The sequence below is a fragment of the Cryptotermes secundus genome, unplaced genomic scaffold (genome assembly GCF_002891405.2).
Source record: "Cryptotermes secundus unplaced genomic scaffold, Csec_1.0 scaffold181, whole genome shotgun sequence".
In the NCBI taxonomy this organism is placed as follows: Eukaryota; Metazoa; Arthropoda; class Insecta; order Blattodea; family Kalotermitidae; genus Cryptotermes; species Cryptotermes secundus.
In genome coordinates this window covers 307,969-335,446 of record NW_019723906.1, presented here as the reverse complement: position 1 = coordinate 335,446, position 27,478 = coordinate 307,969, and the positions used below count along the sequence as shown (strand labels likewise).

The window sequence follows — 27,478 nt, the reverse complement described above, 5'->3', positions numbered from 1 at the left end:
GCATAAGGCTGAAAACCTTACCGCCATCTATGAGCGGATTGTCGGAAGATGTGGGAGCCTCAACCTCTCACAACCCTATGGGTCTCCACGGCCTGATACAGGGATAGCTTTACCTTTACCTATTATTATTATTATTATTATTATTATTATTATTACTGCTCGCCTTTAGTCAGCACGCAAATAAATAACAAATTGAATTGAATTATTGTTATTACACTACTTATTTACTATTAACTAAAGTCTATGACACTACTCTTAAATAAAATAAATTAAGTGACCCTCTTGCACCATAACCCGTAGGTTGAAACAGCGAATAAAAACGCCCGATACTGGACACGATCCTCCCAACGTAAAGACTCTGAATATTATCCTTCTGTCTCGTTATCTTATCTTCCAGGTGGCCGCTTTTCAGAGATCTTCCCTTTGGTATTCTACATACTTTCCTTGTCTTGCCCCCTCCCCATTGTAACATCACATCTCGAAGTATACTAGGCATCCTGTAGTATCCTATTTTCCCTTTGTGTAATATTCTAACTCTCAAAGATGGTTGCGCGCGCATTCCTGCCACCATATGGACTGGTTGTTGCGTGCTCGCTGGCGGAGTTATTTCTGAGAGTACCATCTGCATACTTGAGGTGAAAACCTAACCTGACTATATCTAACTTAATCTAGTGGAAACCTTATTATCTGACATATATTGACATTTGACCCACAAATTGTTATTTTCCGGAATAGCTAGGCATCCTGTGAAGTAACTACTGCAAAACTTATGTTACACACGTTACTTGAACTGTTCAATTAATGTATGAAATACCAATGTATCCTGAGAAGTAAAGGAATTAGACTTCAACGGTAACATATACATATATTTATTGCTAGTGGGGTGGGACTAAGTCCCTTGTACTGCGGCCACTTCTGGCCTATTGTACCAGCCCCAGATGATAGGTGAGGGTGATTGTGGAGCAATTGGTGGAATGAAGATTAGCAAGGGAAACCGAAGTACTTGGAGAAAACCTCCCCCAGCGCCAATTTGTCCACCACAAATCCCACTTGACCAGACTCGGGATCGAACCTGGGCCTCCGCGATGGGAAGCCAGCGACTAACCGCTTGAGCTATGGCGCGGCCCAAACATATATATATACCTATTGATTTTGCTTCAGTAAGAAATACAATTATTGATTTTTTGGACATCATCCATTGTCCTGTTTTTTATTTAGAAGCAACATTTCGGAGACTGGACTCTGTCTCCGTCCTCAGATAAAAGCCTACTCAGCTGGTCCAAATCAGTAGAGTTAGTCGCTATCTTCGGCCACCAGAACCAAAGCAAGACAAGATGTATAAACAATCAGTGGGAGTTCAGACAAACATTACAAAACGATACACACGTAGGGCTTTTCACTTACGGCCATGTATAATTTTACTGCCAGAGGCCATGAAGTCAGAATACTATCAAAACCAACACTAAAGAGACAAATTCTAGAAGAAGAAAGTATTATGACATTAATGGTAGGACATAGTTCATCGACCTATATAAATAAAAACAGGACGATGAATAGTGACCAAAAAGTCAATAATTGTGTTCATATACCATCCTCACAAACTTTTAGATCTTATTCAGCAAGACTTATGCTCTGCCGGTGGTGGAGTAGTAGTGGTAGGGTCCCTATAGCCGTGTAGGTGGAGAGGTAGGTACAAGACGAAGAGGAATGCCCCAATGTTTCAAGTTATGGGTAGTGCGGGAAGGCTTGTGACTTCCTGACTTAATAAGAATATTCAATGTGAGCCGGATTCGTCTCTGGACATTAACGCGGTATCTGATGAGCGACACAAAGTTTGATACGATGAGAGATTACAAGTAGGCATATGCGCAACAGTTATGTTAATGGCATGTGCATGCGCTTGAGTGCTTGAGTACTGAATGCGACGAAAAAATTCGTGGTCCTACGCGCCAGTATAAAAGAAGAGGGACTTGCCCGATTGACAGAAAAATATGGTCATGTGTACCGCGGGGATCGGAACCACGAATAGCTGTGCTGGCGAAGGCCAGCAGTAATTTACCGGAAACCCGAAACTGAAACACGATTGATCTGATTAGGACTGCGGTTATTTTCGTGCGGGTACAAATCATGAGATCAAAAGCGTTGTTCCTAAAGACCTGAGAACTGAGCTAATTTCGATGCATGAAGTCTCAGTATGAGAACAACGGAAGGACGGTTTGAGGAAAGAATGATTCTCATAATCTCCTAAATTCACCGTTCCGTAATAATTATCAGACAGTATAAAATTCGTTTTTTCTTCAGTGAACCACCGAGAGAGGGGGTCGCTAGAAAGAGGGGAGAGGGGTTGGTTATATGGGTATTCATCTGCATATTACAACCGTTATCCCATACGTGACGCTGCAGGCAGCTGGAGGGATGAATTGGGTGCGAGCTCAACTGTGAAGCTTACCGTCACATATGGGCACGTGGGTTCGTTTCGAAATGACCGTTGACGCCCTTCTCTGTATAGAAAGGTAGGGAATGCATAATGCATGTCTGGAGCCTTCCAGGGGACTCGGGTTTGAAAGAGAGAGGGGAGGCTTACAATGATGGGCATATTGTGTTCTGCATCATGCATTCCAACTGCAGTATAAAATTGTATGGAAGAATTTCCCAACTGATCTGGTTGCCGTTAAAGATGGCGGTTTCATCTGTGTATACTGATACAACGCAAAGAATAACCAACCACTAGGGTAGGAACATTAACATAAACCCTACAAAAAAAAAGGGAGACGAAGGGTAGCAAAGCCTGAATAGGACAAAAGGACATCGATTTTTTTTCGTAACAAAATCTTTTAAATTACTAGTTCTATGTTTCATTCGCAGGAACAATTCCATATAGATTTTAATTCCAAATAGGCTTGCTTTACATTTAAAATTAACCTGTATTCGTAACCCTGGAAGGGATTTCAAGTACAGAGATATCATACAACTTCTGTTTCACGTTACTTGAGTTCTGAGCTAGTACCCGATTAAACCGGATAACTGAGCCGGTACTGCGACTAGGGTACCGGCCGGACAACCAAAAGACAAAGGTCTTTTCTTGGTAAAGACAGGAGATTTTTGCTTCCGAGACCCGCGTCACCTCCTCTCCGGTGCGTACCGGGCGCCCTTTCCCTGGGGCCTGAAGCATGTGAAGCTATACCACCACTCATCCATATTTCCTCCTGGAATGGTGCTTAATTAAGCACAGGGACAGCTTTACCTTTACTTATTATATTGTTCTTTTCATACCGAAATCAATATCTGTATTTTGACGCTATGTAGTTTCGATATGTAACAAACGTAAGGACGTCTGTTCTAGCTCCATTGCAATATTTATAACGCATTATTTTTTCCAGATGATTAAATTTACGCGGTAAGATTGCGTAGGAACAGAAGTAAATAGTTATAGATAGATAATTTCCTATATTCCACAAATACACACCTGGAATGTATTAGGCATATATTTGTCTCTCAGGGCACCACTAAGTTGTCACAGATATGCAGCACGTGTCCTTGTGCTCCTTATGCTCTTGCTTTCACGGGTATAGATGAAATATTCACGCTAGTAAGGAATTTACAGCTGCGGTGGGTAACAGAAACTACACCATACATTTATTTTAACAGTGATGGAATTTAATAATGTTAACGATAATCATGAGCTATTCCCCACCAGTGGTATCTCCACTGAGAGTTCCTGAGACCCTGAGAGCTATGCCGGCAGTAGCGTAGCTACTGGTAGGGCCACCCATGCCGGACAGGTGAAGGGGTAGGAGCCAGACAGAGAGGGATACCCTGGTTCTCCAGGTTGGGGGTTGGGCGTGAGGCCAACAACCTCACACCGTAAAAAGTAAATTGTTCAGAAATCCGAGGAAAGTGTAACCGGACGGACCTATTCAAGACGACCTGGAAAATGTTTAAAGGATTTGAGAATTGGATCTTGGAATGTATTATCGCTTTACAGAGCCGGAGCACTAAAAATGCTACTTGAACCACTACGTATAGATAGCTATAAACTGGATATCACTCACAGAGATATTGGGTTTTCGGACTTTATCCATCGTCCTGGTTTTTAAGATAACTAAGAAAAAGCACGACGTTTCGGAAACTGGATCTGTTTCCGTCCTCAGGTGAAGGAAAACACCCATTCTGTTGGGTCCCTTAGAAAGAGCTAGCCTCAAAAACCAGGATGATGGATAAGGTCCGAAAACCCAATATCTCTGTGTTATACACCATCGTCAGAATCCTATAGTAAATAGATATCACTCCTATATAAGAACTGAGGTGTTTGGGTAAAGGAGTCATGGAAAAGAGGGATCATGTTGTATTCTATAGCTGTCAGAAGAAGAGTCACATGTTTGGGACAGGTTTTATTGTTAATAAAAAAAGGAAGCATCTTATTTTAGACTTCCAGGCAAAATCTCACAGAACATGTAGGCTACGAATTAAGGGAAAGTTTTTTAACTATAGCCTTATTTGTGCACATGCCCCAACTGAAGATAAAAGTGATGAGGAGAAAGACTCCTTTTATGATCAATTGGATGAAATATATGGCGAATGTCCAAAAAGGGATTGTAAAATAATCATAGGGGACATGAATGCTAAAGTGGGGAATGAGGATATATAGATCGGTTATTGGAAAACAGCCTACATAACAAGTCAAACGATAATGGGATGAGATTAATAAATTTTACTTCCTCAAGAAACATGGTAATAGGTAGTACAATGTTTAATCACAAGGATATACATAAACGAACCTGGAAATCTCCTGATGGAAATGTGTTTAATCAAATTGATCACGTCCTAATAGATGTAAGACATTGTTCAGACTTGATGGATGTCAGGAGCTACAGGGGGGCCAACATTGACTCTGATCATTACTGAATAATATCAAAAATTAGAAGTCGAATATCTAATGCAAGGAAGATACATGGATCCCAGGCTAAGAAATTGAATTGTGGAAAATTGGTGGAACAAGGAGCTGCAACGAGATATACTGGATTAATTAGTGAATGCCTGGCAGGTCTCTCTGATAGTGAGGATGTCAGTGAAGCTTGGAGGGGCCTCAGAGATGTTATTATAAATGCTGCTTGTGCAGTCTTAGGAAGAATGGAAAGGATAAAGTATAAGAATTGGTTTGATGGAGAGTGTGAGCAAGTGACAAATAAAAAAAAACAGGCATATAAGAGAATGCAGCAAAGGAACCATACTCGAGGGGGCGTGGAAGAATACCGTGAAGCGAGAAGAAAAGAAAAAAGATTGCATAAAAAGAAGAAAATGGAATATGATAAACAAGAACTGATTGAACTGGAGCATTTAAGAAGTTCAAACGAAATTAGAGCGTTTTATAAAAAACTAAACAAGAGTCGAAAGGACTTTCAACCTAGAACAACCTTATGTAGAGATAAAGAATGCATGATATTGAGTAGCGATGAAGCAATATTGGAAAGATGGACCCAATATTTTGAGGAATTATTAAATGGTAATGCCTCTGAAGAAGCGGAAGGTATGACCATAGACTGGAATCAAGGAAATTTTGAGGCTCAAGAGCCAGCGCAGACCATAAAAGAAGTAGAACAAGCTATAAAAAAATTAAAAAATAATAAAGCTCCAGGAATGGATCTCATCATGGCAGAATTAGTGAAATTTGCAGGCCAAGAATATGCTAAGCACTTACACCAGCTAACAGTTAAGATATGGATAACTGAAATAGTCCCAGAGGAATGGAACCTAAGTATTGTATGCCCCATCCATAAGAAAGGCGATGTCATGGTATGCTCTGACTATGGAGGAATTAGTCTGTTGTGCATAGCGTATAAAATGTTTTCCAGCATTCTATTTAACAGACTCTCTCCCTCTGTGGAAGGGATAATTGGGGATTACCAATGTGAGTTTCGTCAAGGAAGATCAACTAACGATCAGATTTTCACTATTCGCCAGGTCCTTGAAAAGTGTAATGAATTCCAAATTGAAACACATCATCTTTTCATTGACTTCCAATCAGCCTATGACTCCATAGATAGAGATAGTCTTTTTCTGGCAATGGAAGAGATGCACATTCCACGGAAGTTAATCGCCTTAGTCAGAGCCACTATGAGAAAGACCCAATGCCAAATTAAGATTCAGAATATGTTGTCCAGCCCTATAATAACTAGAAATGGAGTTCGACAAGGGGATTCCCTAGCCTGCCTTTTGTTCAATATAGCATTAGAGAAGGTAGTTAGAGATGCAGGCATCAACACAAGGGGAACTATATTCTATAAGTCAGTTCAAATTTTGGCATTTGCAGATGATATTGATATAATTGGTAGAACACAAAAATCTATGAAAGAAGCTTTTCTTAATTTGGAAAGAGCAGCAAAAAAGATGAATCTACAAATTAACCAAAATAAAACAAAGTACACGCCGGTAACCAAGAAAGACTGTGCTAATGGACCTGCATATATTGAAATTGGCTCATATAAATTTGAGGTTGTATGTAGTTTCACTTACCTTGGATCAGAAGTTAACTGTAAAAATGACATCAGTGATGAAATAAAAAAGCGTGTACTTGCGGCAAACAAATGTCTCCATGGCCTTAGGAAACACCTGAAATCCCAACTAATACCCAGGAAAACCAAAACTATGATGTATAAAGTACTTATAAGATCAGTGCTATCTTATGCCTCTGAGACCTGGCCACTGTCAAGATCGGATGATTGACTGTTAACTATACTTTTAAGGAGGATCTTGGGATATATCTTTGGGCCAGTGGAAGAAAATGGAATATGGAGGAAGAGGTATAACCATGAGCTATACAAACTATTTAATGAACCAGACATTATTGGATTTATAAAGGTGAAAAGGCCTGAATGGGCTGGACACATAATACGTGCCAGCGAGGATAGAACGATTAAGAAAATACTAAACCAGAAGGAAATAGGAGAGTGGGAAGACCAAGTTTAAGATGGGAAGAATGTGTGTGGCAGGACATAAGAATTTTGGGTGTAAAGAACTGGAGGAATGTAGCATCGAATGGAGAAGAATGGCGAGCAATCCTGAGGAAGGACAGGGCTCACAAAGGGCTGTCGTGCCAGTGCCAGTGATGATGATGCTGATGATGATGAATCATGAGATATTAATTCATCTAGTATTGGGCAACGTGTGTCGGAGGGATATCCCCGTGAATTACAGGAGTGAATTTCAGGAGGCGTGGTGTTTTAGTCTAATGAGTTTATGTCACCTGTGGGAAAAATTTCCGTGACATTTGAACCACATAATTCTATGATATTAAACGAATAATTTAATATAACGTTTAAATAAGTTCAGGGGACTGAGTTCTCTAATGGGGTTAATTAATTTCCACATACCGAGAATTTGCTTTAGAAGTGGCAGGATCAGAATTCCGAAATAATAGAGTGTATGAACACGAATATGCGCTTACCATTTGATATGTCTCTTTATCTCTTCCGTCGCTGTGACTTTTCTGATACACAAATTTCGCCAGGCAAGAAGTAACAGAAAGTTGGAACCGTGGTCCGTGTCACTTCTCAACCGAAGATGTAAAACGGCAGAACGATTTATTTACTCGTACAAGTATATTTAAAACACGGAAGGAAGTATTGCTTACAAGCTGTATTTCACTTTCCAGGCAGGACTGTGATGGGAGAGTTCCAGCGCAGCCGCAGTAAGGTGTGGTGGTCCAACTTAGAAGCAGATATAGAAGACGACCGAGTCGTTGGTTGGGGAGGTGCAGGCCACGTTCTTAGCCCTTCTCGTGGTTCTTCCAGCAGCCCTAGTAGCAGCCATAAAAGTCAGGACTCCGGCTTCTCCGACTCTGAAGCATCTTCAACACCAACAGCGAGTGGAGAATCTTTTAAACCTTCCCCACTTCCCAGTGAGGAACCAGACTGTAATGTATCTCCTGCCCAGCATCCACAGGACGTGACAGGACTTCAGCGGGAGTGTGGGTGTCCTCAAACTGAAAATAAAGTTTCCGAGGAACCAAACCTTGTCCTTCCTAAATCTCCTGTTAGTAAACTGAAAAGACAAGTATTTTCGCAGTGTGTCTGCCTTGGTGAAACATCAAGGAATGATATTCGCGATAGTACTATAGTACAAGCTGCTGGACAAATAGTTGGTACCTCAGAATTTTCCCAGACGAACATAGAGTGCCCTGCACAGTTACCAGTGAAAATACTCAGAGAAAAGTTTCTGCAAGAGTGTATGTGCCTAAATCAAGCACCCGAAAGCAGCTGTGTTCCAGAGCGTGCCGACAAATCACCCAACAAACCCACGTCACCACTGCGAACAGAGACACAGACGTGTCAGAGACTCCCCCAGTCATCAAGTGAAGAATGTACAAGAACAGATGCCGACGATGTTAGTAAACAGTATTTACAACAGCGAGAAGACCACAAGGAATTATCAAGCAGGGAGACGTCGAGTAAACCAGATGAGTGTGTGAATTCAATAGAAAGTCTTGATGAACACAACTTGCAAAATAGATCACAAAACTCTCTCAACCGCTCCGTTCCAGTGCCAACTATACGGACCCCACCACGTAACCAAAAAGAATCTCCAAGTAAGTCTGTTCGGGAAAGTCCCGTCCCTTCACCGCGGAGCCTAAATCCAAACCATTCTCATTGCAACACAAGCAAACTATCGCCAACTCGGCCATCGGCAGAAGGATCAAACAATGTTCACTCATCATCCAAAGAAACCAACAAAAACACAAATCTTTCAGTAGAAACTCTAGCCAGCCAAGGTTGCTCTCGTCATCAGCGAACGCCACTGCCAAATTCGCGGAGTCCAAAATCTTTGTCGCATCAGTCACCGGCAGGTGAAAGTACTGTGCGTTCTCCTAGGACTTCTTCTAATCGCGAAGAATCTCCATCTGTGAAGCCTCTGTGCTCGGAATTACCAGAACATCTTGGTTCCCCGACTCATACATCGACTCCTAAAACATCATCAACAACCACTCCGAATAAACTCCTCGTAACACCGAATCGGCCTCTTCGCTGTCCGGGCTCAGGCAAGAAGTACGGTCGCCCTGTGAATCTATTGAACAACTTCAGCAGGTAGGAAGATGCTTGCTTTGTTCAAGGGAATACTTAAAACTTGGAATCTTGTAAGCATATACGGGAAGTATTCTAATGCACTATACACAAACAATACCCGTTACTGTGGCTAAGGATATAATACGGTGAGCACCCACACAGAATAATTTGTCTGTGAATTTTGCTTTTTTTAATTTTGGAAAAATTAAATGTCGCTTTCCGTGTTTTAATCGAGGCTCATTTATTGCTCCAAATTGTATGTAGTGTCAAAAAATTCTTGAAAAACATTTGTAAGTCTCCATAACATCACCATTTGGAACATGGCTAACAGTCCATAGCTTCCTGCTGTGAGAATAAGCCAACAAGTCTACAACAGTATGCACAAACACTTCTCGAGATTACACCACCGTCAGAACCCTTTAGGCTCTACATGTGCATATAATATTGAAACTGTATATATACATATATATATATATATGTTTAGAAATTTAGGAACCAATAGCGTTTCAGAACTATTCGTATTTGTCAGAACGTACAGGATGGATGCAATAGATTTAGAGAATACGGGGAGGTCAAAATAACTCATTGAAATAAAGTACGAGCCGCATATTTCGATTTGCATGTCAGTTGAATTTATATATCGTGTTGGGTTCGTACCAAATTCCTCGTAAATGCAGAATCACTTCCGAAGTACATTTGCTTCAGAGAGTAGTTTGTGACAGAAGAGAGCTGCTGTTTCAACAACTTGCTGGAAAGTAAATATTGACATGTACATTTCACGGTCCCCTAAAAAGCTCACAGCCCCTGCTTACTTTTATTTTCATTTTTTTCATCATCCAAAAATACCCCAGTTTCAGGAGAAATATGCACAGTGCAAATGTTTGTATAAATGCAGACGTTGTGATTTCAGGTCGAGTTGTCATTACACGAAAAGTAAAATAGAGACTTCTATATCGTTAAGCATAGAGCTGTAGGGACATAGAAATCTAAACGCCTGTTCACAGCAGTGCGTTTCCAAGATGGCGCATTAGAATCTGTAGTTTCATAGTTTGGTTAGCCTTAGATAACAAAGTCCTGGAGAATTAGATTCAGCGAGTATGAAGTCGGTCTTCGGCGTGTTCCTTGCCACCATGACGCGTCGTCAGGTTGCGGACAGAGGAGATGACTTCAAGTTGTCGAAGGTATTGGCGAATATCCTGAGGAATAGTCTCAGACATCCGACAAGGAATGATACCCAAATTTGGGGACTGTGCATTAGAATTAACATCTCGCGGCAGGGTACTTTGCATGTTACGAAACCTTAAACAGGACCTGGGGCTTAGTGCGATCCCTGACCAATGGCGGCTCTTGTGAGGACGACACTCCAACCTGCGGTATCTAAAACAGGTGTTTGTTGACTGTGCTGCGTGGAATTAAGTACAGAGTTCTGAGTTCTGGATCAAGGGTACAACAAAACAACTTCAGGTATGAGCATTACTTGTATGATGCTAAGACCTCCACTATAAAGGGCGATCATAGGAGAAATTTGTCTCTGTGATTTTATTCTGTCCTCTTTCAAATCAGTAGCATTTTCGAATTAAATTCTGTCAGGGCGACAGATAGCTCGTCTGGACTTTGGATGTTTCCTTGTACTTCACGCCTGGTTCATGCAACGCATTAAACCGATACTGCGGTGGTAGACATAAAATACTGTGGATCTATTTGTAGAAAAGAAATGAAAAGCAGATGCTGCCATAATATGAAAAGATGAATAACAGTAATCCCAACCCACACCAAGAGCCCAGTCTGCTTATTAATCTAATTTCACCAAGAAGATTAAGAGAAGGAGGAGGTGTCATATTGTAAGCTCTTAATAAAAAAAATCTCCACAATGCTATTATAGGTACTCAGTTTATTAAAGAAAAGACACAGAGAATGAAATGAAAAAAAATTATGTAAAAACTCCTTCATCACTAGTAGTTACTATAGGATTCTGACGATGGTGTGTAACACACTGATATATTGGGGTTTTTGGACTTTATCCATCGTCCTGGTTTTTAAGATAACTCATAAAAACACGACGTTTCGGAAACTGGATCTGTTTCCGTCCTCAGGTGAAGGAAAACACCTATTCTGTTGGGTCCATTAGAAAGAGCTAGCCTCAATCACTGGACCAGTGACCCAATATATCAGTGTCCTTCATCACTATTACAGCATGAATAATAGGGATATATACTATACTATATACTATAATTTACATACGTACACGACTCCCAGACTTCTAGTTTTCTTTAGGTCTTTTGACAGATCTTCAGAAGATAATGGAGTTATTTCACAAGAAAATAAACGAAATATAATTCGTCTGTTGTTAAATTCACGTCGCTGTCAAAATATGTTAAACTCCAGGAGCAGAAGGAATTTAATATGAATGAAAAGAACGTTCATTAAATTTACATATTTCTTATACTGTTGTAAATTTGTTGCTGTTCTTGTTACCGCATCGAAATAGCACCTAATGATATTTTTATAGTAGGATTTGATGTTCTAACAGCGATGGTTATGAAGAGTACTACAATCTCCTGCGATATAACGCCGTGTAGCCCGTTGAAAGTCAGCCAACGTTTCGGTGGAATATATCGCCTCCGAAAAGTTGACTGACTTTCAACGGACTACACGGCGTTATAGCGCAGAAAGTAGTATACTTCTATGCTTTGATACTTCAAATTATCAGTAACTGCAATAGTTTCAAGCCGAATTAAGGACTATTTGCACTATACGTAACGCTATCGAAGTGGAACGGACCGTCAGCGGACCCACAAAATATTTTCTAACATATTCTAACGAGTATGTTCACATCATACGTCACCAACACGCATCACCACCGACAGAGGATTTTGGAGGAAATTCAGAGAAATGTTTCGACATGTCGCTGTTTGTCGGTCGAGGGACCGGTATTATTTTTCTTTATTGCTAGTGGGGTGGGACTAAGTCCCTTGTACTGCGGCTACTTCTGGCCTGTTGTACCAGCCCCAGATGATAGGTGAGGGTGATTGTGGAGCAATTGGTGGAATGAAGATTGGCAGGGGAAACAAGTACTCGGAGAAAACCTGCCCCAGCGCCACTTTATCCACCACAAATCCTTCTTGACCAGATCTGTGATCGAACCCGGGCCGCCGCTATGGGAAGCCAGCGACTACCGCTTGAGCTATGGCGCGGCCAGAGGGACCGGTAAATTATTGTAGAATGCACCTGAATTTGATGGTCTGTGCAGATCAGTGTAAATACTCGAACAAACTGTCGGACCGCAGAGCGTCGGCGTCACCGAACGGGTTGGCGTAATGGTAACACTCTTGACTCTTTTACGGAAGAAGCTCGGTTCGAATCTCGGCCGGGACACTCACTATTCTGAATGATGTTTGTTGTGGGTTTCCTGAGTGTCTCCAGGAAAATACAAGGATGCTACATCAATCAGGCTTCGAAAGCGTACTTCCCAATTTCTTTCTATTAATTATTCATTTATCGTGTTACAATTCGACGTTATATAGGCTAGCCACCAAGAGCATGGTAAGTATACCACTACTTGTCAGTGTCTTTACATATCGCGTAATAACCGAACAAGCCACGTGGCATGGACAAATGGCGCGGGAGGAATATGTCGCGCGGGACCTTCAGTGAGTCGTGCACTTCGCTTCTGTATCGGTCTATGTGCATCTCTGACAATGTAACTGATGCTCTGGTAGCCGGTGTCTGAACTGGCAGCAATAACACTTCTGATTTAAGTTCGTACTAAGTAAAATGGCTAAGAGTCCATCTTACCGAGCGGTGGAAATCCAGTAAAAGGTAAATCTGCACCTGTAACAGGCCGTGGAGGCCCATAGGATTGTAAGACGTCCAGGCTCCCACATTTTCTAGACAATCAGTTCACAGGTGGGGATAAGGTTGTCGGCCTTACGCGCCGGTCACCCTTTTCCCCCAGGAAGATTCCTGGTACTCATTTTTGTTAGAGGTTGATTCCACCCTAGGGACATACTGCAGCTGGAAGGATTAGGTAAATTCAAAATGTTCACTGCATCGGGATTCGAACCCGCGACCTTCCGTTTTATAGCATAGTGCCTCAGCGAACTACGCTACCGCGTGTCTCCTGTATTGTGCGACTATATAGATTCGCTTAGTGGGGGATGGAGTCCAGCTGGGTCCACTCGGTACGTCGGCCACCAATTAGCCTATTGTACCTGCCCCAGGTGATTATGATGATGGAGAATTTGGTGAAATGAAGATTGGCAGGGGAAACCGAAGCACTCGGATATATAAAACTGTTTCAAGCATTACGGAACCAATAATTATTATCATCGTATTGTCTCGAAATTTCATGTCATTAATTGTGACGAAGTTCTGAGAAAATTAACCTGTTTTTAACTTGTGGGGGCCACGGACTCTTTGTCGTGTATGGCGGCAGTGGAGACTTGCTCCGTCCTCTCTCCGAGCCGGAGCATGAACCTATTCGCCTCCATCTAGCGCCGATATTTAGAATATTATGCATACAATCCTTAATTCTTTTTCGTGGCATGGCTTAATTAGAGCACAGACAACTTTATCTTTATTCCTCTTTTATTATACTGTACTGGTATATGGGAATGTTAGGGCTTACACGTAAGATCAGTGAAAGGAAAGTAAATTGAGGAAGACTGACCACCCTGTCGCAAATGAGGGGTGGAGAAATAATACAACTGTCGTTCCTTTATAATGGTACTTCTGTTCGCCACACAGAATCGACCTAATGGATTGGAAACACAATTAGGGCGATGACTAAGCCAGACCCGCATCGAATTGTCTCCTCTCTCGCACGATGCGATCGACACTTCACTGTAGCTGCGTGCATTCTTTCTGCGGCGTGCACTGAATAATGAATACATACATCGTGTCATCTATTAAACTCTCTCCTGGCAAGGAGAACACAAAGCAGCGTGTCGTACGTTAAGTTGATTGAGTCACTCCGTAAGGATTACGCAAGAATTGAAACAAGAGTGAAAAAATTTCTGTGGTTCAGTTTTTGCTGTCCTGAATTCCTCACTGGTGTTATTACAGATAGAAACCGACTGCTGCAAATGAATCACATTACAGATACCAGACTGTGCAGAGTAAAATTGTTGTATTTAGTTAAATGTAAACCATAGTCGACGAACTTTCTACAGATGAGTCCTCCTTGAGGAGCTAACAGTCGCTCATCCACTCAAGAAATTCCCCGAATTCTATGGAATCCAAAGTTTCATTACAGTGTTCACAAGAGCCCACCAATCGTCCCTATCCTGAGCCAGATGAATCCAGTCCACACCTTCCAATCCTATTTCTTTACGACTAAATTTAAAGTTATGTTCCCAGCTACTCATAATTTTTCCTTTGCTTCAGATTTTCCTACCAAAATTTTGTATGCAATTCCAATGCATGCCACATGTCTTGCTCATCCCACCATCCTTGATTTAATCATTCTAATAATATCTGGCGACGAATACAAATTGTGAAGTGTACTAGTACATTTTGGGATGTGACGCCGTGCAGTCTGGTCACGATGTTATAATTTAGAAGACAGTATTCGTTATACTCACCACTGCGAGAACCTAAAATCCATAAATTACGAAGTTTCTCGTTGTGCAACTTTCTCCAGCCTCCCGTTACTTCGTTTAGGGTTTTCTACCATCTCAGTCTGTGTTCTTCCTTGATGAGCTGCAGAGAAGTTCATATTGTGATCTTCTGGGTTATGGGACCGCAGCGCTGATACTCGTCTATCAGATGACACGACGTCACAACCCAGAAGACAGCAATATGGGCCTACCGCAGTGAATGCTCAAATGTCACAAGGCAGAATACCGCACGTAAAAGCGGACGATCCCAAGGATACCAGTCATTTAGGGTGAGTGATCACAGTATTGAATCTTGAGGTTCCATGAGGTGGGGAATTTCATGCCCAGCTGGGCGAATGTCAAGATTCTTAAGCTGGGCTCTACTCCATGGCCTTCGTTTGCCAAAAAATTGTACGACACGAAGTTCTCAAGGCGGTTCCTGTGAAGATTGTCGTCTTCTGGAACGCGGCGCCATGCAGTTTGGTAAACCTACCAGACTACACGGCGTCACACTCCAGACAGCAATAATCTTCAACGTTTCTTTACGATGAGGTAATTTTGATAAAACTGCTAAGTTCAATCTGAGCTTCGTGGAAAGTGAGTTTTCAATGTAGCGATATGGGCAAAAATTAAAGTAGTCGAACTTCGCTACCTCTCCAAGCAGGTCTATTAAATTTGATCCAAATTCGAAATAATTTCGGAAATAAATCATGCAGGAGGACAGGCTCCTCACCATGCGGCTATTTTATATATTAATTGCAAATAACGAAATAACGAGGGGCACGCGGTAGCGTAGTTGGTTGAGGCATTATGGTACAAGCCGGAAGGTCGCGAGTTCAAGTCCCGATGAGGTAATTGGATTTTTTCAGTTGACCTAATCCTTCCAGCTGCTTTATGGCCCCTGGGGTCCACCTGGGGAGTAAAGCGCGGCCGGCGCGTAAGACTGACAACCTTACCGCCATATTTGAGCCGATTGTCTAGATAATGTGGGACCCTCAACGTCTCACAGCCCTATGGGCATTCACGGCCTCTTACAGGGATAGCTTTACTTTTTTACTTTAAGTGCAAATAACGAACAAAAAGAGAGGACGATTGACGATAGAGGAGATAATCATTATGACGTAGCGAATTTGATATTTCTCAATAGTTAACAGCTTTTATGCCGGTCACGGTAGCCGAGCGGTCTAAGGCATGCACTGTCTTCGCTCGCTCGGAAGACGGGATCGTGGGTTCGAATCCCACTCAGGGCATGGATGTTTGTGTGCGTTTTTCTGTGTTTGTGTACAGGTAGAGGCCTTGCGGAGAGCTGATCACTCGCCCAAGGAGTCCTACCGAATGTGTAAGATCTAGAAAAACCGAAGTGAACGGAGAAGTTCATGGAGGTAGGCCTAGGCCCACTGGGGCTGTAGTGCCAAGGGGGGGAAAAAAAGCTTTTATATTCGCTCAAAACTAATTTAGAGAAGAAACTTCATCAATTTTCAAAATTCAGCACAAACGGGTTTGGAGGATTTTGTTCGAATCTCGTCTGGAGGCCAGGTAGTTTGAACTTCTGAATTGTTAGTGGTTGCCCTCAACTCCACGAGGCTAATACAGAGGTCCTTTAGGCCTAAATAGGTCAGGATCGCTTCCCCTGAGGTCCTTTACTGTTCATGTTCCATATCGTCTACACGTTCCAGTCGAATACATAACTTCTGCAATATCTTCATAACAAAACGTAGAACAGGATCTCATTTATGGTTATGACATAAGTGTAAAACAATTCCCAATGCCAACGCAACGAACTACTGCCGTATAATATAGCAGCCAAAGATGACGGAAGGTAATACATATGAGCAGGTTACAAGTCATTGTGTATTCATGTGTAGGGCCTCATTATGCCAAACTAGAATTCCGAGATTAAATTGGATTATACTGTAAAGGTAGGTCTATCATATCTTTTTTTGGGGCGGGGGCTATTTTACGATTGTATTAGTAGCTAGACTCTAAGCTGATGTATAACACTGAATGATAGAATGACAGATTAACTGGAAAGGTTTTGGAAGAAAGTGGTCGTGGCTTAATCCAGGAAATATCCCAGAATTTATCCGGAGGGATTGAGAAAAAGCACGAAAACCTTTAAAGAGAATGTTGATGTCCCAGTCGAGATTTGAACCGAGCACATCCCGAATGTTAGTCTAGAGCCTTGCCGCTGTGCCAGTCCATTGCATACCTTGGGCCGACTGGTCTTGATATTGAGGAGTCGAAACTGCACAAATGTTAACTGGTGCCTGTGGATGTCGTAGTGACAGATTGTCGGAATCCACGAGTGGTGGAACACGAGAACAGTAGCAAGTCTTTGTGATACAAGATAAGATGACTTATGATGTAAATTCCGTTCTCCAATGTCACACTGACGTTCGTGGTTCTTTATTTTGTCTTACACGACCTGATCTATCCAGCAAGGAAGAGTAAATAACTTCAATCCAAAAAAAAAAGGACATTACATATCGTGGCTGCAACAATGGCGAGCCTTTGTTAAAATTTCACTAGAGGGCGTTGGCACTTTCTACTATAAAACAGTAGATAAATAAAACGATGTATACACCACAGCATGAGCTTCATATAAGCATAATATGGTGAGTCTCCATTAATTTAAATATGTGTGGTATCAATCAGTATCAGCCATCTACTTTCGGTGATTAGTTATTCGTATAAAACATGGCATTAAATGACAGCTGAAATGTTGTCGGGGTAAAAACAAGTTTCAGACAGATGAAACAAGAAATGTCTACTGTAGTTATAGTGCAGACATTTCCTCCAAAACAAACGGCATTCTAACAAATTATCAATTGTACCTTCTTNAAATGATGCTCGAGATGGTTCAAGTTCGTATAGCAACAGGCGTGACCAGAGTGGTTTGAACGGCTGTTGTACTGCGATGTGGAAAGCAAATGGAAAAACTACCACATTATCACTTTTCCTGGATAGTCTCTTTCCAAAAACAGAAGATCACATTAAGTGGAGGAACTGTTTTGGAAGAGACTGTGGACCTGTCATCTGACAGTTACTGATCAATCAATCAATCAATCAGTATCAACCATCTACTTTCGGTGATTAGTTATTCGTATAAAACATGGCATTAAATGACAGCTGAAATGTTGTCGGGGTAAAAACAAGTTTCAGACAGATGAAACAAGAAATGTCTACTGTAGTTATAGTGCAGACATTTCCTCCAAAACAAACGGCATTCTAACAAATTATCAATTGTACCTTCTTTGCGCACAATGCATAACATGATTATGCAAGTGTCTTGTATATTGATTTGTATGGTATAAAATACGGATATTAATCAGTGGTACAAACAGCATTTCAGAAACATGCAGACGCTCCAGAAGAGCAGAAAAGCCAGGGGGAAAGACCATCACATAAAATGAATGAAAATATTACAATGAAAGTTTGAGTATTTGTTCTTGCACGCATTTCTGTTGGAAGCGATAGCTATGACGTCTTACAGGTTCTGAAAATAACTTCGTAAAAAAAAGAGAAAGAGGGATTTGGAACTAAACAGGCAGCGTGTACCCGCGTCTATGAACATTTCGAGGTCTGACTTAAATGCAATAAAGGGAAATTATGTTTCTCTATCAAGTGTAATATTTGTGCTGTTTATTAGCTTTGCTGAAAACTGAAGTTTATGAAACTTTGCAGTGTGATTTTATGTTGCCATGAGCCCTGATAACTAGACTTCTAGCTGGTGAAACACGATACCGACGTAAAAGTAGCAAATAACTCAAAATTTTCAATCAACAATGCCATCTCAAATTTCGATTTAATGTGATAGGCCTATATTTTGTAACCACGCAAATGAATGCAACAGATACAAACGTGCACGCTCTCATACCTTCAACGCTGCATTTAGTGTAGTTCAACGTGAGAGTCACTTTTTTTTTGTCCTGCACACATCCATTCGATAATCCAGTCCCTCCAGATGTATAATTCATATGAGGCAAGAATTGGAGTATTACGATACTTTCAGTATAAGGGCCAAACTATGAGAATTTCTTCCTTGATTGCTGTTTCAGTCATGTATATAGTAAGTGCGGTTATGAAATGACGTCATTTAAAAATCCCACAGTGACTTTATGGACTCGCATTTGGTTGCTGATCATCTCGCTACGTCCAAGGATCACATCCTATTGCTGGTTGATCTGAGTTCAGTCACCTCTGGCAAATGCTGAGATAGTACTTTGAAATACACCATGAAGACTTTCTTTCTAAACGTAATAAACTGTATCTTCTTTGTCATGTTTTCTGCCGCACTTGCCACCAGCGACTTCGCAACGAAAGAATGTAGCGTTAAACAGAATGAGATGAAAATGAGACGTACACTTAACCTAAACCACCAGGGCCATTGTCCACATAACAGTGAATCAGTAAAAAGTACAAAACTGAGAAGGACAGGGTAATATCCGGATTTAATCCCGAGATATAGTTGAGGAGATACTCTTTTATTTTATGCATTTTTCATTGAAGTTAGGATAACCGCCATGTAATGATCATTATTTTAAAATTCAAAACGTTATCATTTAGTATATTTAATGTCAAACACATTCGTAAATTAACGTCTGCAAGAGTGTGCATTTATTGCACATTTAAAAGCACAAATGTTATGAAATACCAAATCCCGAAAATTCAAATGTATAGGACTACTTGAGCTGTTTTCTTTCAGTTATGCTCGGACAAGGCTGCTTCTGACCATACTATCAGACAGGTCCATGCCTTTAACCGTAACAAAGTACAGATTCACGGAGGACTAGATGATCTTGCGATCAACGTTTACGTTTAAGTGGAGATCTTGCAGTGAGAAAAAAGTGATGACTTTGCATTTCATACTGTAATTCTCTAAAAGATACAGAGATTGTGTCCCCTTTTAACACATACGAGTACTTGCATTCCGCGATCTCGCATACAAAAAGCAGGAAATGAAATACTTAAGTAGTAAAGACATTTTATTAAATGTTTATGTTCTGTGAAACTTTGCGAGAAACCGCGACGAAATTCACGATTATAGGATATTTAATGGGATTTGTACCACATACGAGCCTATGTAACTCATTCCAAGGTCCACTGAACATCTGAGTAGAAATTCATGTGATCAAAAAATTCTACGTTTTATGGAATCTAAATGTTCACATCGCATTAAGAAAAGTTCAAGAAAGGCAAAGAAAAATTGTCCTTGTGCTTAATTAAGCTCCATGCCACGAAGAAGCATGGGGAGTGGAGGTATTGCTCTATATATTTACAGTTTTTATTTTTGATGAAGATGAGTGGGAAATTTTGAATCTACAAGACTATGGCATAATCTGTTGTCTTGTATGGGTGTAAAACCGCCTCTGTGGTCAGAGTTCCTGGCTACAGATCCAGAGGTCCCGGGTTCGATTCCCGGCGCTACCAGATTTTCTGAGTAGTGGGTCTGGAAGGGTTCCACTCAGCCTCTATATCCACTAAAGTTGGCACCAACTTCGCCGACAAGCGGCGGTTGCTCTGTCGGTATAGTTCGCTTACAGTGTTTTTTGTTTATGAAAAGGGCCACATAGTATAAATTTATTTAGCGAGACTGTCAGTATCAATACCATATAGCGCCGATGACAGGATGAGGAATGAATATGGAGCAGCTGGTGAAATGAGAATTGGCAGGGGAAATCTAAATCTTTGTAGATAATCTGCCCGTCACTTTGTCCACCACAAATCCCACATTACCTGACCTGGGATCAAACCTGGCTGTTGCCACACAGTACAGTTTAGTTTGTCAGAACTGATGACTACATTTTCCAGGACATATAATATTAATCACACACAGCAAATTAAGGTGTTCATCTATCAGCCTGTCCTAACCATGTCATCACTTCATTACTATTCAGTAGCAATTTGCACAATTTTGGTTACAGAAACCAGAAACATATTACTCATAGCCGCCTTACAATTTAATAAGAACACTTCATAGAAATTTGTATGATGTAAAACATATGTACTTGTAGAGTGTGGGACACAATCATAGCTGCGTTATAGTGGGGTGTGTTATATTGATGGTCCACTGTACGTATCTTAACACTATTGTGTTTGAAGACAAAGGCTATGAGTTTCTTTCCATATAAAACAACATTAACACAGAACTTGTGATTTGACTTGAATAGTATAGGGCATATCTCTTCCTTCAAACTGAACTGTATTTTAATATCAGCATACCACTCACTGATGGTGTCTGTAGCTGCTGTGTGGTTGCTAGGCTAATGTAAGCGATCTCACTCCTGATGAGAGCACTTGTGAGAACTAGGCATAGATGGGAGGATTTTAAAAAGGCATCTTAAGGAATTAGGACCATGATGATATAGAGATTATTGTAATGATGGTAATGAACAGGCAGGAATTTCACAGTGAGATGGGTGATTTCAGCCTCCTAGGAAGACCTCTGCTTCATGAAGTTTGTTAATCATCTTGTTCTGGATCCCTCTGAATGGCATCTTATAGTAAAGGGGTTATATTACCTGAAGAATCTATGCCATCTATTTATCAAGCAGATATATTCATGGACCACATATGAGCATTGTGCAATATTAGCCACAGAGTACTTGAAAATAAGTACATTCATATGTAACATAAGAGCCAGGATAGCACAGTTCATATAGCAACAGGCTACAGACTGGATGACCGAGGCATTGGAGTTTGAGTCCTGGTAGGATCAAGAATTTTCCCTTCTCCTTGTCATGTAGACTGGCACTGGGGCCCACCCAGCCTCTTATTCAAAGGGTACCGGGGACTCTTTCTCTGGAAGTAAAGTGGCCGGGGCATGAAGCTGACAGTTCACCTCCAACTAGTGCTGTGGTCAAGAAACTGTGGGTCTAACCCCCCCCCCCCCCCATCTTCATGGCATAGTGCTTAATTAGTTAAACAGAGGAACAACCTTACCTTTGCCATATGTAATCTTCTCACACTGAAAATTCTCATTAGGCTGACACTCTGGGTTTACATGCAACTTACAAAAACTTTATCGCAGTTGTTAATATACTACCTAACATCACTGCCCATGCGTCTTCAGAAGGGAGATGATGATGCTCCTGATCTCAGAACACTTGCCCCCACAGCAGGTGCCATTTAAATACATGTTAATAAAAAAGTAAAGCTATCCCTGTACCAGGCCGTGAAGGCCCATAGGGTTGTGAGACGTTGAGGGTCCCACATTATCTAGACAGTAGGCTCAAAGATGGCGGTAAGGTTGTCAGCCTATGTGCCGGCCACGCTTTACTCCCCAGGAAGATTATTTAATTAATTCCTGGTACTCATTTCTGTTGACTGAGTTGACCCCAGGGCAACAGTGCAGCTGGAAGGATTAGGTCAATTGAAAAAATCCAGTGACCTCATTGGGACTTGAACCTGTGACCTTCCGGCTTGTAGCATAGTGCCTCAACCAACTACGCTACTGCGTGCCCCTTTTAAAAACATGTAACATAACATAATTGCTTACAGCTCCAAGGTGGAGATATGAAACTCCTTGGTATGACAGATTAAAAACAGAGACACTTTCTTTTCATGATATTATTATTTAGTATATTTATTTTACATGTTACTGTTGTAGGCCAGCTTTACATTTCATGTGTATCTACTAATAACTGTCGTAATTAAACTTCAGTATCCATTGTGAGACCTAAGGTTCTTGCTGTGTTGAGTATCAAGATTATGGTCTCTTGGAATGTGACACCACGTAGTTCAGTGGACAATACTCAGATCTCGCTTTACTATTACAGAAATAATACTGAACAAGACTGTGTGACCACCAACCAAAATCTTGAACTGTTGTTTTGTTACTCATAACTGTTTGTCATGCAACACAAATGAATACATGTATCCCATCCAAAATCACTGCAATATAAATATTCTAATGAAACTGTTTTATTAAACAGCTGTTATGAAGAAAATAATGTGATATTTTCAATTACTTCTTCCGTTGTACAAAACAACTAATAGTTAGATATGGAGCGGCAAAATTAAAACCGTAACCTTATCATTGCAGAGGCTTGCAGCCAGAGAGCACCGGTCCTGAGAGGAATCCTGTGCAACGGTGGTTAGGAGAACTAGCAACCCTTTATGAGCCAGAGTGTATGACCACACTCCAGAGCAAGTCATTGGCCGTGGACTTGAAACATCAGGTTGCCATGATGGCTGCTGCTGCCACCAATACTGTCAAGATGCTGCAGGAGGGCACCAGGCTTATCTCTACTGAGTTTGCAAAACTCTGCCAGTGAGTAGCTGTAAGCCCAGCACTGTGATGATGCACATACACACAACCAACAGACTGCCAGTGCTAACAGTAACACAATCAAAGCTCTTCAGAGGGAGAAAGTTTGTGAATGAAAAGAGTTCTACCTTCTGGGATGCAACACAGTGTAGTCTGCTGAAAGTCAACTGACATTTCCAGGGAACAAGTTGCCTACATTTACAGGGCAGAAGGGTTTAGCTTGCTTGGCTTACTCTTCAATCTGAAGATGGAGGCAATATGTCTCTCTGAAATGTCAGTTGACTCTGAACAGATTACAAGGTGCTATACCCCAGAAGACAGAACTCTTCATCACCACCACTGTCAGAACCTCAAATCCTATAGTTTTTTTTAAATTCTCTCTCTTTATTTTAAAGTTGTCATAACTCAGGACTGGAAAGTGAAAGAAAAGAATTTGATTCATGTATAGTTTTAGAATAGACTGGCATTTATCACAACTTTTCTAAACTTCACTGTTTCATAAAGAAAAAAAAAATATGAAATTGACTGGGAATTGAAACAGTTTGCAGGGAGTGGAGAAAAAAGAGAGTATACCTATGAGCTATGATATGTATTATTATTGTTTTTGTCAAAACCTGCTGTCCGTAATGGCATGAGTTTCAAAATCACACATCTTTCATGTGATGCTAACACAGCACCATTCAGTAATTAATAGAAGGAATTATTATTAAGACAATGTTTCCTCCTAGATCAAGTGTACAACTATATTATATATAAAAAGTACCATCACACACATCATATACAGTAATTATTAATTACATATAATTTTGCTTAGAGGGGGCTGGAGTCCAGCTGGGTCCACTCGGCACAGCGGCCACTGATTGGCCTATCGTAGCCTGCCCCGGGTGATTATGATGGAGAATTTGGTGGAATGAAGATTGGCAGGGGAAACCGAAGTACTTGGAGAAAACCTGCCCCAGTGCCACTTTGTCCACCATAAATCCCACTTGACCAGACTTAAGATCTAACCTGGGCTGCCAAGGTGGGGAGCCAGCAACTAACTGCTTGAGCTATGGTGCGGCCTTGTAATTACATACAATGTCTTATCACTCTTACCTTACAATTACTACATTTTTTAATCCAAGAACTCTCATAACTTCAGCTTCTCATGCTCTTAAGAGTTTAAGATATCTCACTTGAGCTTGTAAATGTGCCTCACAGACACCACAATTTATTCATTCGGTATTCTCAGATTTGTGTATCAGAAATGACAAATACAGATAATTCTATCATATGTTAAAGTACCTTATAAGATAATGTCAATTCTTTTTTTCAGGCAGTTGGATTATGGGAAGACGGAGCATGTTGGTCCTTTAGTGCAGAGTCTGGTGGGACTTGTGACAGAATTTCTACATGAGCACTGCAACAAGCAGGAGAAGACTGGAAAGGAATCAGAGGCTAAGCATAAGAAGCTGACAGAGGTGTGCGACCAACTACGCCTCACAGCAGCCATGCAGCCTCCCAACAAAGAGCAGCTTACCTCTGAGATTACAGAACTAGGGAATAAATTCACAAGAATTGTGGACAACATACTCATTCAACATATATCTGTGAGTACCATCGCTCGGTATCAAGAACTGAAAGCATTATTAAGTGCAATTTCACAAAGAAAATGTAACTTAATATGTCAGAAAGTTATGACTGAGGCAGGCTGGTGGCACACTGGCATCTATAATGAAAGATATGGAAACTGTGAAGTCTCTGGTTCAAGCCACACAATTACAGACACTCTAAGCTAACCAATGTTCCCAGTTCACTTCAAAATCTTTGTATGTTTTATACAGGTTAATGTATGAAAAAAATTCTCAAAACATTTATCAAGAGTCATACATCTCATGTAAAGGTAGAGTTATCCTTGAGCTTGATTAATTACCATACCACAAATACATATGAGCGAGTGGAGGTATATCTCCATCCTTCTTAACCTCAGCACTAGACAGAGGAGTGGGGTCAGTTTCACACCTCTGCCACTTTGTCCTCAAGAAAACAGCCCCAAGTAACCATTATGTAGGAGGCTGGATGGGATCCAGAGCCAGTCTGGACATTATGCAGAACAGAAAAATCTTGTTCCCCTACCATGAATTGAACCATGACTCCTTGGTCATCCAGTTTGTATCTTGTTGCTCTTGTTGCTATACCAACTAAGCTATCTTGGCTCATCATGTAGGTCTATGCTTTATGAGACATGAAGTTCTTTTGTTTCTGACAGAAAATGATGTTCAATGTGAGCTTCTTTTGTCTGAAATGAACCAAAATTAAATTGACATTTAGTGCAGACCTCCAGCAGCCAAATTTGACTGAACTTCATCCAGTAGTTTTGCAGATGAACAAGCAGGAACAGACACAACCTCCCATTATGCTTTTATTTTATGCACTTCAACACACAATAGTCAACGTGCATGAGAACTGAGAAACAGGATATGAGAGGCATTTATTATTATAACATCCCTTATGGATTAAAGTACAATACTTGCTTTATGTTTTATGCTGATGGATTGTCACAAAATTCTGCATCATTCTTTATTTGTAATGAAGGGTTACATTTATATCTTTCATAGACATACCATTCCTTATATTCACACACATAGCTTCCATCCAAACTCCAACACCTTCACTTACTATACTATGTTTCTTTTTCCTATCCAGTGTTCCTGTCACAGTCAGTCAACCAGTAAAACTGCCTTGTACACCTGTCTTTTATTTTAAGGGTACACAAATCCAATTCATTCCATACTGGGCTGCTATGACTGATGTTATTCTGATTATCCTCTGTACCTTCAACATGGTAGCATAGTTGGTTGAGGCACTAGGCTACAAGCTGGAAGGTCGCAGGATCAAATCCTGATAAGGTCACTGGATTTTTTTCAATTACCTAATCCTTCCAGCCACACTATCGCCCTGGGGTTGACTCAGCCTCTAACAGAAATGAGTACCAGGAATATTCTTGGGGGTAAAGGGTAATCGGTGCGTAGGCCTGACAACCTTACCACCATCTATGAGCCGATCTCACAACCCTATGGGCCTCCACAGCCTGTTACAGGGATACCTTTACTTACTTACTTTACCTTCAGGCAGATAAGTTAAAATAAGTATTGGCTGATTTAGGGGGGGAAAAAACTCAGATACTTGATCACAGAAAATAATACATCAAGTGAATCCAATTACAAAATACAAACTTACAGCTAAAATAATGGCAGATTCAATTGCCTAGGTATTAGTGGGCGTGTTGGAGGAACCTGCTTCAGATATGGCACTGCGCTCAGCACTTGCCAGCTTGACTACACTTAGTCTTGAGGGTCCTCATCTGAGTCGTCTGGTTGCTCACTGCAGTGGAGTCCGTGCCTTGCTGTCTATCTGTCTTGAATCCCGATCATCTTCAATCCGAACTGCAGCCCTGCGTGCACTTGCGACAGTGTGCTGTGTAGTTGAGGCCATCCGCCAATTGGAACAGGTAACAACACTACAATATTGTTAAGATATTTCAACTCAAAGGCTTGGAACTAGACTGACTGACAAAACAATATTTTCTCTAGTACAAGCTGCACTTTGGAAGTGAAATCATTGTGCAGATTTTTTAATTGTAAGAAGAGTTTAAATGGTAAAGGATCAATACAAGTTAGAGGTAACTATGATAAACAGGTGATGATGGAGTTCTACAAAAGGCCAAGACACAGTGAAAAAGACATTAATATTGTTATATGTACACCCATTGCTAGGCAACGTGTTGGTAAAGTTCTCATGAAGACAGATGGTAAACAGTCCATTGCTAGGTTATGCAACAATAGATGAGGCTCTGTTTTCTGTGCAGTCTGTGCCAAGCAACAGTAGAATAATGGGGTTATGCAATCCATTTCTAAGCAATGGCTGGGTAAACACATTTCCCTGTATTGGACCATGCTATGAAAGTGGTGACATCATCAACAAGAGACGATGTTTTCCATGGGGTCTATGCAGAATGATTATAAGAAAAGTAAATGCAGAAGCAAGTTCAGTTCAGGGCAGTTATGAGTCAGTTGTAAGCTGAAGGAGCAAAGTAAACAGTAGGAGCAGTTGAGTACAGATTAGGACAGAGGAGTATGGAGTGACTGAAGACGAAATAACAAGAAGACTTCATAGTGATATGAAGTGCTAATTTCTGTGTTCAGATCTGTCACTAGGAGACAACTAGTGAAGATGGAGAATCTAGTGCATGCGCATTGGGGAACTGGAAAGTGTGTGAATCAGCGATAGCACTGTATTAATTGTAATTAAGAAAGAGGCTGTAACAAAGGTGTTATGGAGTGGGACAAATATGACAAGTCATGGCCCTTTCATAAGATGCTATCTTGGCATTCATGTGGAGTGACGTAAGAGAATTATCAAAAATCTGTCAGGAGAACTAGATGGGACTGAAACTGGCTGCCTCTTGAATGTTACAACTGTATTACCACTACCACTATGTGAAACTTGTAAAGATGTGATTGGTATGACTTTATGACTCATATGTATTTATTAATAAATGAACTGAAAATAAT

General features: G+C 40.9%; 1 protein-coding gene across 2 annotated transcripts in view; it reads left to right on the top strand.

The window, feature by feature from the left end:
* Positions 1-27,478, top strand: part of LOC111862010 (protein inscuteable homolog) — an 89,006-nt gene that overhangs the window by 53,608 nt on the left and 7,920 nt on the right. For both annotated transcript variants that reach the window (XM_023847041.2, XM_033750531.1), the window contains exons 2-5: positions 7,652-9,080; positions 22,701-22,928; positions 24,241-24,514; positions 26,176-26,415. In XM_023847041.2, coding sequence (XP_023702809.1) covers positions 7,663-9,080; positions 22,701-22,928; positions 24,241-24,514; positions 26,176-26,415 — 2,160 coding nt within the window. In that variant the 5' untranslated portion in view covers positions 7,652-7,662. The remainder of the gene's footprint in view (positions 1-7,651; positions 9,081-22,700; positions 22,929-24,240; positions 24,515-26,175; positions 26,416-27,478) is intronic.